The 16426-nt window shown below is 36.4% G+C and overlaps 1 protein-coding gene across 8 annotated transcripts in view; it reads left to right on the top strand.

Moving 5' to 3' along the window:
* Positions 1-2304: 2304 nt before the first annotated feature.
* The window catches only part of nckap1 (NCK-associated protein 1), a 50946-nt gene continuing 36824 nt past the window's right edge, over positions 2305-16426 (top strand). For 2 of the 8 annotated variants that reach the window (XM_079881308.1, XM_079881307.1), the window contains exons 1-3: positions 2362-2601; positions 10611-10628; positions 14718-14828. In XM_079881308.1, coding sequence (XP_079737434.1) covers positions 2494-2601; positions 10611-10628; positions 14718-14828 — 237 coding nt within the window. In that variant the 5' untranslated portion in view covers positions 2362-2493. Of the gene's footprint in view, positions 2602-10610; positions 10629-14717; positions 14829-16426 lie in introns of all 8 variants that reach the window. The other 6 variants (XM_079881313.1, XM_079881309.1, XM_079881311.1 and 3 more) reach the window with 5 other exon arrangements.

Below are 16426 nucleotides of genomic sequence, written 5' to 3'. Positions count from 1 at the left end.
CTGCTGGGAAATGAAGGAAGCATGAAGTGCTCTGGAAATGTCCTGGTAGACGGCTGCGTTGACTCTGGATTTAATAAAGCACAGTGGACCAAAGTCCTCTTTTCTGATGAGAGCAAATTTTGCATCTCATTTGGAAACCAAGGTCCCAGAGTCTGGAGGAAGAATGGAGAGGCACACAATCCAAGATGCTTGAAGTCCAGTGTGAAGTTTCCACAGTCTGTGTTGGTTTGGGGAGCCGTGTCATCGGCTGGTGTTGGTCCACTGTGCTGTCTACTCAACACAGCCGTCTACCAGGACATTTCCAGAGCACTTCATGCTTCCTTCAGCAGACAAGCTTTATGGAGATGCTGACTTCATTTTCCAGCAGGATTTGCACCTGCCCACACTGCCAAAAGAACCAAAACCTGGTTCAATGACCATGGGATTACTGTGTAATTACTCTGTGTGATTTCATGTAATATTCTAATTTTCTGAGATTTTGATTTTGTGGTTTTCACAAGCTGTAAGCCATAATCATCAAAATTATAACAAATAAAGGCTTGAAATATCTCACTTTGCTGTAATGAGTCTATATAATATACAAGTTTCACTTTTTGAATGGAATAACTGAAATCAACTTTTTGATGATATTCTAATTATATGACCAGCACCTGTATATATATATATATATATATATATATATATATATATATATATATATATATATAGGCCTATATACGATTTTTGCCATATATTTGTGAAAATCTAAAGTGACGTTAAATAACAACAGTAGCCTACGTGTGTTTTGTCAATAACCGCCCGCTTTGTCAATGACCCATGTAGCCATTCATGTAGCTGTAGCAAATTACAAACAATTTAGGCTACTTTTTTTTGTTTGGTGAAAACTGGTTTGAAAACGCTGTTGAAGCTACAGGCCTAGGCTAAAAAAAAAAAAAGAAAAAAAAAAGAGTAGGCTATATATTTTTTAATACAAATGAATAAATTAGGCTAATGAATGAATGAATGACAGATTGATGCGGGCGCTTTCAAATCACTGCTTCATGAACCTTCGAAACCTTTGTGCATAATTTGTTTCGAATCATTGGTTCGGAGCGAGTACTGATCAAATTCAAGGGGTAGGACTGCAGTGCAGAGTCAAATGACGAACAGCTCCTCCTCTCTCCAATGGGGTGGGAATAGTCCAGCTCCTCCTCTCTGGAGCTCTAAGGGAGTGGAGGGATAGAGTTGTGGGTAGGGTTAGGGTGTGGTTGGATATTCTAGCTCCACCCATTAGGCTCAAATTACAATCACTCCTCCTCGCTGGAGCTTTAGTAATGCTTCATTGTTTTTAATAGAAAAAAGAACAAACAAAGAAAAAAAAAATCGTTTTGAATTTTGCCTTTGTCCGGTTTGTCGATACAGGGCAATGATGGTGAAGTCATGATGATTTTAATTCATTTTAATAAACATGCGTAGGCTATAATATATAATGAAAATTGAGAGTGATAGCCTAATTGTTTCTAATTGGCATAAAAACCAAAACCTGCCCAAACCATAGGCTATAGGTAAAACGGACACTACAAAATTAGGCTATATGCTACAAGAACAAATTATGCAGAGACTTAATATTAAAGGCTATTCAATTATTTGTAATTACATTTAGTAGATTACACTTTCATAAAAAGTATATATATATATATATATATATAAGTAGGCTATATATAATATGTATGGCTTCAGATGATTTGCACAACTTTGACGCGCTTATTTCTCCACAGTGAGATGTTTCGAGCACTTTGAATTTAAATCTTTAGCGAAGCAATTGGTTCAATTTATTCAGAGTCTCGCATCACTAACAGCATTTCTGAATCTTCAGTTATTAAACTCTTAGGCCTGGTTTCACAGAGAGGGTTTAGATTGAGCCAGGATTAGACCTTAGTTCAATTAGGGCATTTAAGCTTGTCTTAGAAAAAAAAACATTACTGGTGTGCATCTTGAGACAAAACAATGGCACTGACACGTGTTAAGATGTCAGTGCAAGTTGCTTTCGGTTAAAACAGCTCAAACATGCATTTAAGGGAGGGGGGGGGGGGGGGTATTTTATCTTGGTTTATTATCTAGAAAATGTATGATGCATTAAATTATGCTTTGTTGTTGGTTGAAAATATTGGAAAACTGCTTGTATGTGCATATGTGTATATACATTTTAAGCTTAAACCCACAGAAAATAATTCAGACAAAAACATTTTTGCAACAACTATCATCAGCATGATGGGGGCGGCGGTCCTGCGGAGTGCTCCGGTCACGTGACGCAGTGACGTTGCCGGAAGCAGCCTCGTTCTGGCCGTCAGGGCAACACCTAGAAAAAAAATACATCCCGACGACGCGCCTGAAGCCCGTAATATGGGCGAATTTTAACACTAAAAACCAACTCGTTTTGGCACTTTACCCTTTAACACTACAAGAGGAATCCGTTCGGTTGAGATTTAGCTCGTTTTAACGGTCGTTTGAGCCATGTCTCGGAGCGCGCTGCAGCCGAGCCAGCAGAAGCTGGCGGAGAAACTGACGATCCTCAACGACCGCGGCATCGGGATGCTCACGCGCATCTACAACATAAAGAAGGTGAGAATAAGCGCTTCATGCATGTGTGTAGCAGAGGACTGCAGTAAACCCATACAAATACACAACCACATACACACACACGGGGTTGATGTGGCCAGGCCCTGATTGAGTGAGTGAGTGAGTGTGCGTGCGTGTGTATGCGCGCGACACAGCCATAAATCAATGTTTACGTTGTATAGTGCATTAATGTCTCATTTGATTGAGATTTAGTACAGGTTAGTGAATTTCTAGGGGGTCGATCTAACCTATAAAAATAACGATGATTATAATGTTGAGATTAGGATCATGAGGGTGGCTAATGTCCTAGTTTTACACCCCCTTCCATCTTAAAGCAGATATCATGCTAGCATATCTATATACTGGCACTGTATACTCAGGGTTAAGGGCACAAAGCTGTGATTGAGAGGGCCTGTGAACATTGTGTGTCCAGACTAGAACCTCATCGTGACCCAGCTTTTAAAGCACTGATAATGACCCATCTATAGAAGAGGATAATCCAATCCTGGCATCACAGCCCTGAAAGCTGTAGTTTCTACAAAGATCTAATTGTGGGTAGTTGGTAGCAGCTTGGCAGTCCTGGTCAATTTGAATCTTCCAGTTTGATATCTCAGTGGGTGTGTTGAAATTATCTCATCCAAGCCCTTTCAGTCGTTCATCTGTCATACCTGAAGTCCAGAGCATGTTTGACAGATGTCAGATCTGTAGGATTCTGAAGTGGTGGTTTGACAGTTGTGTCTTGCAGTATTGATCTTTCATAATTTCCCTTTATCAAAAGGTGGATTTAATTGTAAAAGTAACGTTAGTTGTTTGATTTTGCTGAGCTGTAATTAGAAATAATTGATCTGTGATTTAAGAATCAGAGGCACAAACTGGTTATGCCAAGTATCTTGGGATTTGAGCTGCACGATTGTGGATAAATTGAGAATCTTTTTTTTTAATTTTTTTTTTTAAATAGAGATCAAGATTCTGAATAGACATCTAAACAAAATAACATGTTATTTACCAGATGTTCTGACAAAATGTTAGTTGCTGTAGTCTATTTATTATTATTAGATGACTCATAAACATATTTGGGTAAATATCACAGAACCACTCAAGAACATGTCTGGGTCACATTTCACTCTAAAATCAAAAGGATATTTTGCTTAAAAATCTTTTGCATTGTGACATTATTTTCATGGCAATTAAGCAGTAATTGCGTATATAAATGGGTCAAAAGCGGTAGAATAAAAATATTCCACTTTTGACTAGTGATGCTCCGATCAGGATTGTTATTTACAGTAATGATGTAGATTGTTGTTTTAATTGAGAATCAAATAAATAATCAGATTAATTTTACAATGAGCATTTTAATAGGCCTTTAAAAACAGGGCTTATGCAAAACATTCTCCATATTAGGATTATCTGGCTTAATAAAGACAGAGCCTACAAGACTTAATGTCAAACTGAATATAATTACAACTGAACATGTTTCTTGATACCGCGTAATAACTCCACACTGATACGACTGCGGCACTGAAGTCTGGCGTCATCAATCTGAGATCGTTTGGTGAGATCTGCCTATTTTAGTGACTCCTGATCAAGTAATAGTTCGTGATTATCGGCTGATACCGATCTGCGGCAAATCAATCGGAGCATCCCTACTTTTGAACCACAATTAGGTCTCGGCTTGTTATTAATATGTTACCAACGAGCCGAGACCAGTACTGTGTTTTGACCCATTTATATGTATAATTTAAATGATTTATACATAATGAAAGCATTGTTTAAATTATTTAATTCTGATTTAAAATATATATTACAGTGTCTGTAATTGTAACATTGTTTCATAACTAGGTTAGATTTTAGTGACAAGCAATTTGTGATTTTGTGAAAAAATTTGATTGTGAATTAAATTTGAGTGCTTATTTAAAGTCCCCCTGTAGTCAATAATTGAACTCATCTTTGATCACCAAAGTGACATATTTAAATGTTTTATCCTGTGAATGTCTTTTATTCATGCCTTAAAATAGCTTGAATGTAACCACACCCTTACTTCATTTAGTATACGCAGACCATTAATATGCAAATTAGCCCCGCCTCCATTCAATCACATCAGCTCAGAAATCTACTCGGTCATCTCAAGTCGATTTATCAGAATGGTAATGCGTTTTATGTATCGCTCTTTACAACGTCGGACACATAACGGTATTAATATGATTAGTCTTTTGCTTGACTATGTTGTCAAACAGCTAATAATGTTGATAATGTTACACAAACCATCTTTCCATTCACCATATCAGAGTCAGACAGCTGCCTTCTGAAAATCAGCAACCTTAAAACGCTTTGAACAACTTAGAAAGCCAGTGGAGAAGGGCATAGGCTATAGTTCATCGTAATATACATCATGTACATAATTCACCCGCTATATTGCTAAATGCTTGATTTTTCATATCAACAGAAAAATATACCGGGATAACCTGGCTTCTCTTGAGACTCCCCTGCTTCACAGCATAGTTAATTAGCTAAAGCCCGCCGGCACGTTGACGTGATTGGTTACGAGGTAGTTTGTGACGTCAGAAACACCAGCGATTTCAAACCGTCTTTTTTCACTGCAGTTTTAGGGAGAAAATACTCAGGACTTGTGACTTTGCACATGGTTTGTCTTAAAGCATATTAAAAACACCACATAGACATATAAACAACATTTAAAAACTTGATTTTCACCACAGGGGGACTTTAACATAATATTCACTGGGGGGAAAAAATCTATGAAAAAAACACAGACAATAGATTTTGACAGATAACATGTCTGATAAACAAACAAACTGATGCTGATAATCTGAATAAGGCCAAATTATTCATTTGTCTGGCTGGTATATTGGCCTATCACAAAAAAAAAATCCTTCCAGGAACTAAACCTTACAGGGAAGTGCTTAAATGTCATTATTTTCAGTTTGCAACATATTTTTCCTCTTATTGTTGGTTTGAAATGTGAGCTGGACATGTTTTCATGAGATCCTCCCATATTACACTTTCAGCAATCAGAGGGCTTGAAATATCTTGAATCGTGCTAGCATCACACACGAAGTAAAGCCTGTCAGTTCGTCAAAATAAATGTTTTCTTACCCTTTGCCAATAAAGCCACTTCTAAGGTTTTTGAGAAAGGCTTGGCATTGATGCTAGCCGTAATGGCAGCAGTCCAGATCACAGCAGAAAGTGGGCTAGTGGAGGACCATCGGCGTTAGCATTTTTTCCTCCCTCTGGCTGTGAACTCGCTCAGATATGTGATGTGAATTCATCAGTGTGTGTGATGCCCGTTTAGAGCGCAAGAAGGTCTCTGGAGTGCCGCCTGTCTCTCCATGCCCACTGATGTCAATCTTGTGTATGTCTGACCTCGCTCATTCAGACAAGTCAGGGGTCAACCCAATATTAGTCATATTCTGTCATATTCTTGTGTACCCCCATGCACCATATCCATTCGGAATACAACACAGTTGAGTGCACTGTGGGAAACGTGACTGTACCAGTTCAGTGTTATTGCCCATTATTTCATATAGTATTTTTTTTCTGTCAAATTTAGTTGAGGGATTGCTTTTCCACAGGACTAGAAATTGGAATACATGCTTTTGGTAGTCCTGTTGCCTAGCAACTGGCAGGCATTGCATTGAGTGCTGTAAGATCTACGTTGCGTTCTGGTGGGTACAGAGAGGGAGTTAAGATTTTAGATGGCATTTGATGCTGGTTTGATTCTGAATTCCTGAAACTGACATTCAGTTGTTCTTTCTGCTTTGTAATGTTTACTATCTAAGCGAATAGGATTTGATGCTTGTTTTTCATATAAGTTTAAACCTTAAGTAGACATCTTTCCTGTGCTTGTGCAATTTAAGCATAGAATGATAACTGACACTGACTTTGTTTTAACCCCAACACAAGTTGTGCTAAATGCAGTTTGGAATTTGTTGGATTTAGCTGCCAGTAGCATATAGGTTGGTAGCAAAACTGTGCCACAGGAAATGACAGCAGAATCCTTCCATGGAAACAGCCTCAGGAAGTGCGCTCTTATCTCACAGTGTTTAGCTCGACATGAAATCCTCAGAGACCCCTTTTTCACCAAAATAGTGCTGGTGCCAAAGCCATTACCCAAACCAGTAGCAATTCTGTGCACTTCCACCGAAAGCAGGACAAGTGGGTTCCACTGCAGGAATATAACCTACATAGTTTTCAAAATGTTAACCACTAGCTCAACCAGACTTAAATCCAACAACCAGCTAGTCGATTAGTGAGGTTGACTAGTTAATCTAGATTTTTTTTTGTTTCATCATCATCTGTAGATATATTATATGCACACAAAAGAGAAATATCTTTTGCATCCTACCAAAAGTTTTACATGTTTGATTTGGCATGTGAAATTAAAAATAATAATAATTCTTAAGACCCCATGCTTTCTTTTCCTTTAGGCTACAGAAGGGCTGGGCATTGACACAAATTCAATTTTGATTCACAAACATGTGATTTAATTCTGATTTTGATTCCATTCACTTCAATATCGATTCATTTGGATATAAATCAGGTACACTACATGTCAATTAAATCTCTTAACTAATGCAGTAAATATATAGGAAACCCTGTCAATTGGTACATTACTATAATATTGAAGGTTTAAATTAACAAATTATTTATATATCAAATTTAAATTACGCAGTTTTTATTATTATGATATAATAATAACTTTTTAATGACATAATTGTGTTTATACTCAATTCGTTTTTTGAAATGCAATAGGGATTTTCATGGCCAATTCCAAATCTGGTTGCTGATTTTTCTTTTTTTCTTTAAGTACATTTATTTGTTGTTTATTTGCTCTATTACAGGCCAAACTGGCCTTTCACAAAAATATCTATAACCATTTGAAATTAAAGGCAACCACTGCATTCATGATCCAAACAAAAACCCTATTCAGACAGGACTAGTTTTTCGACAGTAGGTGGCGCTTATGGAACAGCAGAGATATAGCGTTGTCTTGGTTCCCGCTGTAACCAAAGCAGCGCTGCACTTATAGAGGTAAGAGGAAAAGCATGACTCTGTTCTCCTCTTTGCGTCCATCTTTGGTGTGCCTCGTCTCTGTTATCTGCCAAAATAAAGCTAAAAACCAGTTCAGATTTATTGCCAGTCGACCGGTGCATCTCTAAAATATAAACATTTAAATTGAGGCTGCATAACTTGTTTTCATAATGGCTTTATTCAAACGTTCAAGAAAAATTGAACAACAGGTCAAGTAAAAATATAAACGAGTGAGTATATTTATCAAAATGCACCTTTCGAGTTTTTCTAGCTGAATTTGAAAGCTGAAACTTAGCTCATATCAAAAGTATAAAAACACAAAGCCTATTGCAAGTTAATGGATGGATGGCGTGCTTCAAATAAGATTTTTAAGAATCAGTATCGTTTAATCAAAATGAGAATCGATTAAAATCATGAAATCAGTATTTTCAACCCTTTCCTACTTAACGTTGCATTCTGTGTAGCTGTATTGGCAATTTGGCACCAACATAATTTTAGTGGAAAAGGGGTAAGAAACAATTAAAGCTACTTCTCTTGAAATAACAGTTTAACTGAGTTCAAATGATCAAGCACATTTATACCTTGTTTCCACCAAGTGGTACAGTACAGTACAGTTCAGTACGGCACACAATGTTTGCCATTTCCATTGTCAAAAGTGGTGAATGTTACCCTAATTCCGAACCGTACACCATTTTTTTGGGACCCTTCCGTTGAGGTACCAAGCACAGTAGTCCGGTACTAAAAGGTGGAGCTAGACTCACTGCTGAACGTTGATTGGTTGACAGAGAATCGTCACTTGCGCGTGCCACAAGGGGAATAACACATGCCGACAAGCAAGAACAAGATTTCTTCTTCACACAAGAATTACATTGATCGCTACTTTCCGGCATACACCACGCTTATCATGGGTGCTGGTGGAAACTCAAGCCATATCAGGGTTTACCTTCCCGAATTGTACGGAACTGTACTGTACTGTCCTGTACTGCTCTGTGGAAACGAGGCATTAGTGCACTATTCGATGAAGTGCTATTAGGGCTGGGTAAAAAATCTCGTTTTTACAAAAGGATATCGATTCTTAAATCCCAAGAATCGAAGGCTAGTCATCCTGTTTTCAGCTGATGTATGAATGGAACATTGTAGCGCGCATCCCATCCAATAAATCACATTATTACATGGCTTGGTTGAATTCTAATGTAGAATGCGGTCTGTTATTTCTTGATAACAGATCGCTGCTAAGTATAACACACCGTTGCCATGAAAAACAGAGCGTTGCTATGGACGCAGGATTCTAACCGTAGAGATGGAACGGACTATTTTCTTTAGCGGAAGCAATACAATTGTTTTTAAATCAATAAACTCCTTTTTAAATCAATATTTTGTCAAATTATTGATTTATTTGGTAGGTAGCCATGTAATAAGCGGCATAATGTAGAGCGAGGCGGTTGTTATAGCGAATACAACCCCTTCAGGCTGATTCAAGACCCCTCCGCGAGCCTGTCGGGGTTGTATTCGCTATAACAACTGCCTCGCTCTACATTATCCCTTACATAGTCTTTGTGCTTTGTTACTATTGATATTAAACAAACTCTCAGATTTCAAATTACGTCCATTTTCTTTCGAAATTCAAAAACATAAATACCGTTTTGGCGCTGTGGTGTGAGATCGCTCTGGCGCAGCTCAGCTCATGAGAAGCAGCAGCGTGGAGAGCACATGATCTTCTCTTCCGCCTTAATACCAGTTACAGCGCGAAATAAACATGAATGAGCATCGGAAAGTGTGTTAAAAGATAAAGTACAACTTATCGAAATCCGTATCATGTCACATGGAATCGCTCAATCAGTGTTTCAACCATGGAAAGACATCAGTAAAACAGCTTGTAAACAATGTCATGTAGCGTCACATTTATCTCAGAAAAACCATATCCAGTGACCATAAACTCGTTAGTCAGCTAGAAAAATTAACTAGAGAGGAGCATTTTGCTATGCACCATATTACATATTCATTATAATTTTTAATGTTCTTCAATATTTAATGCATGTTTGAATAAATCTGGCAAGTTTTTTTGACAGCCACCATTTAAATGTTTATATCATATATCAAAGTGTAATTTTAAGTGTTTGTATACAAATCAGTTCATTTTTACCTTCAATATCATAGACTAATGAAGCCTAGTAGGCTACAACTGACTCCCATAGTTTACAGCATTAGTTAAGAGATATGTTTTCCTTGAGAAAATTTGCCATGTATTGTACCTGATATCCAAAATAATCAATATTGAATCGAAATCGAATCGAATTGCAAGCTTGTGAATCGAAATTAAATCGAATTGTGAAATTTGTGTCAATACCCAGCCTTAAGTGCTATACCATCTAGTATTCTTACCTGATATTACTTCTGATTGAAATGACATGGATAGTCAAAGTTCAGTCTGAAATCAGTGGTCAGCTCTTTGCTTTTATAATTCTGTGCATGAGATGATTTGATGCAAGTGAGCAGATAATAATGACCTTTTTGTTTGTTTGTTGGTCTGTTTTGTTTGTTTGCGCGCTCTATGTTTGCAGTGTGATTCTGTTCGTCATTCTTTAAGTTCAGATCTGTTTTCAGTCATTTTGTGAACATGTTGACTTTGGTTCCCTTTTACTTGCATGGATTATGTTTCTTTGACTAATCACAAACTTCCTAGTCTTTTCTTGAACATGGACGTGAATTCTGAACTCAGCCCACAGTGTTCCTGCTCCCGGAGGAGTGAATTCTGCATGGTGTCAATGTTAGCTCTGGGAACGACTGCACTGTGTGACCCAACTGACCCCTTGCGTCCCTCCTTAGGACCCGAAACAACACACTAACTGGAACGACTTACATTTAGTTCCCAAAGCTAATTTGTTTTGAAGTGAACATGCATGGTAGACATTGGAACCTGTGTTTATGTGTAATTTTCTCTCTTTCTGTTACAATGCTTCCCCCAGCAAGGACAAGTTTGGAAGGTTTGCACAGCTTTTCACCTTCCTAAAATCTCAGTTTCCCCCCCTTCCCCCTGCTCTCAGTCTCATGTCCCATGATCTTTCTGTACGCAACTCACAAAAAAAGGCCCTTCCCAAACTGTAGCACCAGCAGGACTCTTCTGTTTAATCATTCTTTAAACAGATTTATTTCTGTTTCTTCAGCGGAGTGATTTTGATTTGTTGTTTTGCGAACCTAAATTTATGTCAGTCTTACAGATGTTGAGTGGTTAGAGCTGGGCGGTAAACAAAAATCTAATAATTCTCAATTAGATCTTAATATTTTTAGCTGAATTTTGACATGTGTCTATATTTATGGATGTGTTCTGAAATGGCTTAAAAAGTTTTGTGAGCAGAGGAGCCATCATTTTGACAGCCATTCACTTCATAGATTCAACATTTTTATTGCAATTAGTAAAATACAGATTTAAATTTTTTTTGTTCTATACTGGAAACAAAAATCAATAGTATCTGTAAATGTCAAGTCAGTTAATGTTTATCCATATTTTTACTTTACATTTTTATGTTATGATCAGTGTTGGGTTAGTAATTAATTACTAGCTACTGATTACATCTTCAACCGTTTAATTAGATTACTGTACTAATTACTCTCTCTAAAATGTATTGCATTACTTATTACTTTCTAAATCCCATATCAACTTCAACCAGTTGAACAATACAAGGATAGACATGAAACTGCTCTTTTAATTCTTTCAAATAAAAAATATAAAATTGCATAAATTATTCTTGAAATGACCAAAGCATTTAAAAATGAGAAGGTTACTTTTAAGACATACATTTTGACTTTAGACTTTAAATTATTGTTAAATAATTGTTTTACATAGAATTGTTCTATATTCTAAACAGTATTTAATGCAATTACATCAGAAGTAACTGTAATTAAAAATTAAGAGTAATCCCTTTGTTTATTTTCTCAAGGGGAAAGTTACACCCAACACTGTTTATGATGCACACATTTCTTTAGGCATCATAATATACAATATAAAATATTGATACATTGTGCTTTAGATGATTGGTTTACGAAAAGTTTGAATAGATAGTCGGTCGCTCTTTAAAAAATTGTGCTCTAAAAAGTAGTAAATCTTTGCTGTTTTCTAGCACTATCCATTCAATTTAGCACTATTTGACAGCAAAAGTAATGTGCCGAATCCAATCAAATCAAATAAAAAATCACTAATATAGGCCGATTCACGAATATCGCCCAGCCAAGTATGTTACGATCCTTTGCTTACATTTGTTAGGGTAATAAATATTATTAATGCATGAGGCTTATTTTAATTTTCCATTTTTTCCCTTATTTGTTTGTTTTATTTTTACCATCCTTTTTATTTTCAGTAAGTTTGCTTTTAACTGCAAAGCACAAGTTGGATGTCAGTAGTCTGATAAACAAAGAAGAACAAAACCAGCCACAGCCAGCCATTTTTGAAGCATAGTATAGATTCTCTGTGGGTTTATTTATTTACTCCTCTGTGATTGGCTGTGTTAAATTATCAGTGGGCACAGGAGTAATTTAGCTAATGTAAATTTAATGTTAGTGTGCTTCGAGCTGATTGCCGGTTTGCATCATTTCCAGGGCCTGCGTGTAACTCCCGTCAGTTTGCTAGCCATGCGGTGTCTTTTTTTTGGGAACGACCTAATGGGCTTTGTATAAAAACACATGTTGTCTTACAGCACCCAGAGCCTCTGTGTGTTGCCGTGCACACTGGAATGGTCTTGAGGTTTGATGCTGTGTTAGCTGTAGGTGCATGTAAAGCATCATGTAACGTGTCATGTGACCATATACACTGCCCTGCCTCAGCTGCACGTCCACTGACGCGTTCCAGCTCCTTCACTCTGTAAGACACTCACCTCTTACAGAACAGCCAGCCAATCAGACTCACTGTCCAGCAAACCCACCATCTCTCTGTTGCTCTCTCTCTCTCTCTCTCTCTCTCTCTCCAGGACTGTTTCCGATCATACACTGCTGTCTGTGTTCCACTAACTGCTCTCCAACTTCTCACGCAGCACCTTGTCCATTTGAAGAGCATTTTCAATTCTGTCCTCTCTCTTTTCCCCTTTTCCCTTTTTTGTTGATTAGATTTGTATAATTTTTAGTATCTGTATTAAATCTGTATAAAAACAAAAAGTATTTGTTTTAATTTTTTAAAACAAAACTGGAACAATGTACTAAAATACAGTGCCTTGGGAAAAAAAAATACATATATATATATATATATATTTACCTAAATTTTTTATTTTTTTTGGTCTTTATTGAATATGATGAGAAAGACTATGCTCAATGAAATAATACGATACAAAAAATAATTGCTGTTTGAGCTGTGCGCGCTGAAGCTGAATGAACACCGGTAAACTGAAGCACTTTGCTAGCGGGTTATTTAACTCAACGAAAACGCATCCTATATGAGATTAAGTAAGGGGTAATGTACATCCAGCCGGTGGTTCTCTCAAAATAACCCCCTTCAGGATGATGAGGACCCCGACGCGAAGCCGTGTAATAAGCCAAATCTTTCTTATTTTACACGGCTACTTGCCACATAAGTAAATAATTAGACACGAAATATTGATCTGAGTTGAAATATTTGATTAGGTCTTTAAACGCAAAGCTTCCACGCAGAGAGCAGTAACAGTTGCAGCATGGCAAGCTCAAACTAAACGGACATTTAAAAGATATGGTATACAGTCATTTAGATCACTTATTACACAGCATTTCGCCACATAAATAATTATTGGGATTAGATATATTGATTTCAGATTAAACTGTTTTAAAATCGTACCTGTTTGTATCTCATAATCCAACCGTGTACGAGACAATAGTCAAAAAAATGGCAGCAGCTGCGTTTGTATGAAACAAGAGAGCGAGTCCACGATACTGGATGGCATAATTAAATAAATGTACACAAAATATTGATTCAACTGAGTTTTAATATTTTATTAGCTCACCAAACGCAAAACTTCCACAAAGAAAACCCGTTCCTAGCAGGCGTATAGCACTGCTGACTTCAGTAACCCGGATGAGCCTGCGTTATCTGTTTTGAGCGGTTGTTATCTGGGAATAACTTACCGCTGGATGGCGATATATTGACCAATCAGAATCAAGTATTCCACAGAGCCGTGTAATAATCAGATATATACAAAATAAACATAATATTACGAATTATCTGCACAAAATGACACAAATGTACAAGTGAACTTGAACTTGAAGTTACGTGCTATTCAGAATGTGTGACTATTGTTGTGGACACACTCTTCCTGGAGCAACATGCATAAACAAGGCATCTAAGCTCAAATAATTCACGTTTTATTACTATATGTTTCTCTTTATAATGTTATGTAATATGACAGTTGCAGTCACAGTTAATATTAGTCATGCATTGCTGTTTGAGCTGACCACTGGCGCATTTTAATACTTCATCAATTCTTAACCAAATGCATTCTATATAAGATAATCATAGGCCTACAGAAAACAAACTCAATATAACAGCTTACATTTGCACAAAACAACAAGGCTGCGAATGCACATGCAAACGTGTAGTCATGAAGGTGTAACTCTAGCCTTTTAACGTAAAATGGTCCCAAACATAACTCGTCTCTGACGATCGGTAAGTTTTATCAATGAAATTACTATCGACAATTAATCGATCGTCGATTAAGCAAGGTTAGCATCCCTAATAGTAAGTAAATATAATATAGTGAATCAATTATTTTGTGCTTCCTAAAAGCTTCTAAGAATCATTATAAAACTGAAATAATTAAGTTCCTTACGATTCCCATTCCAACCTTCCATTCTTTCTGTCCTTTATTCTCTTTCAGTCTCTTCAACATTCTGGCCTTTTCTCTTTTCTTTTTCTTTTTTCCATCCACTGCATTTTCTAACTGTGATCAAATCCCTGCACTTTACCTCACTGTTCTTCCTCTCTGATCTGTCTCAAACGGTTTGAATCTTTGTTTCATGATCAGTGGATTATCAGTTAGTTTTCTGCACATGTTCACAGTGGTGCTGTTCAAGCTGTTGCACTTTTAGCAGTGATGTTTTTTGTTCCCTGTTCATTGTAGGCCTGTGGAGATCCCAAGGCAAAGCCTTCCTACCTAATTGACAAAAACCTGGAGTCAGCCGTGAAATTCATCGTAAGAAAATTCCCAGCCGTTGAGACGCGTAACAACAACGTAAGTTTCACATTATGAATCAAGTATTTTGTAATGACTGAGTGAATGTTATGATGTTGATGCTGATATAATGTTTTACTCATCTAAATTGACTATAATTCCAATGTTTGATGTATTAAAGGTGCTGCAAGTGGTTTTGCTTTTTGTTGTTGTGGTGTTTTTTTTGCACTTGGCAAAATGGCTAAAACCATTTACAACAGCTTTAATCAGGCAAGATATTTGTCGAGAGATAATACTGCATGTTTTCTCCTGTTTCCAGTGGTGCATCAGTAAATGAGGTTTTGATAACCATGTTTACCAAGGAACATTCCAGTGTTTCAGCTATCAGCGAAAAGTTTTTTTTTTTCCCCCTCCATAATTTCTGTCATTATATCGGATCAGAATATACCCCTCTATTTAAATCTGGTGCCATGGCCCGGATCACATCAGCTATTGTGCAGGACCCTGTAAGGGGTTCTTTAATGGCATTAAACTCTGATTTTTGATTATAGAAGTACATTTTTACTGTATCTGATGTTAGTGTTTGTTCAACAGCAAACTAGTTCCTCTCTATTAATGGTTCTCAACTCACCATGTGTTTATTTTTTAGCATTTAATGTAAATTAGAGCTGGATTATTTTAATATATCATATTTGTAAAATATATAAATGTAATTAATAGTAATTATATTTCCTAGTATTTATGTATGTATATATATATTAGGGCTGTCAAAAGATTAATCGCGATTAATCGCATCCAAAATAAAAGTTTGTGTTTACATAATATATGTGTGTGTACTGTGTATAATTATTTTGTATATATAAATACACACACATGCATGTTGTATATATTTAAGAAAAATGTTGATTTTTGTATAATTTATATATAAAAAAATTATATTTATATATAATATAAATTATATATAAATATATACAGTATACGTATGCAAATATTTCTGTGTATTTATATATACAAAATAATTATACACAGTACACACATATATTATGCAAACACAAACTTTTATTTTGGATGCGATTAATCGCGATTAATCTTTTGACAGCCCATATATATATATATATATATATATATATATATATATATATATATATATATATATATATATATACTTTAATGCTCTGCCATGACGCTTTAAGCTTGATGTCGACTAGTCGCTGATCATGGCCTATAGAGGGTGCAAGAGGATAAGAAATCTTTAAAGTCCACTTTTACGCTCTGTTTCCAACAGTTAAAATGATAAATAAATGCATACTCAGAGATCTGGATGCTCAAAATTTATCGGGTGAATTCATGTTTACACAGCTTATTGTACAGGTAAGTTAATCACATTCTAAACTAATGCACTCCTGCATTGTTACGCACACACATACAGACAGTAGCTCACATATAACAAGCAGATCACGAGCACATAGAAACATTCAGTAGCGCAGAAACGTATTGTCAACACTGTTCTGTGATTTATGAATTAAATAGCTTAGAAACTGAAAAGTTCTAGCATATACAATATTTATTGGGAACTAAAACCCACAGCTTCATACTATTAGTAGAGAGATGCTGCATAGACAGGTAGAATTAATTCACATACAATCGCTCTCTCACTA

Source organism: Squalius cephalus, assembly GCF_949319135.1.
Source record: "Squalius cephalus genome assembly, chromosome: 9".
Lineage (NCBI taxonomy): Eukaryota > Metazoa > Chordata > Actinopteri > Cypriniformes > Leuciscidae > Squalius > Squalius cephalus.
This window is presented reverse-complemented; position numbering and strand designations above follow the sequence as displayed.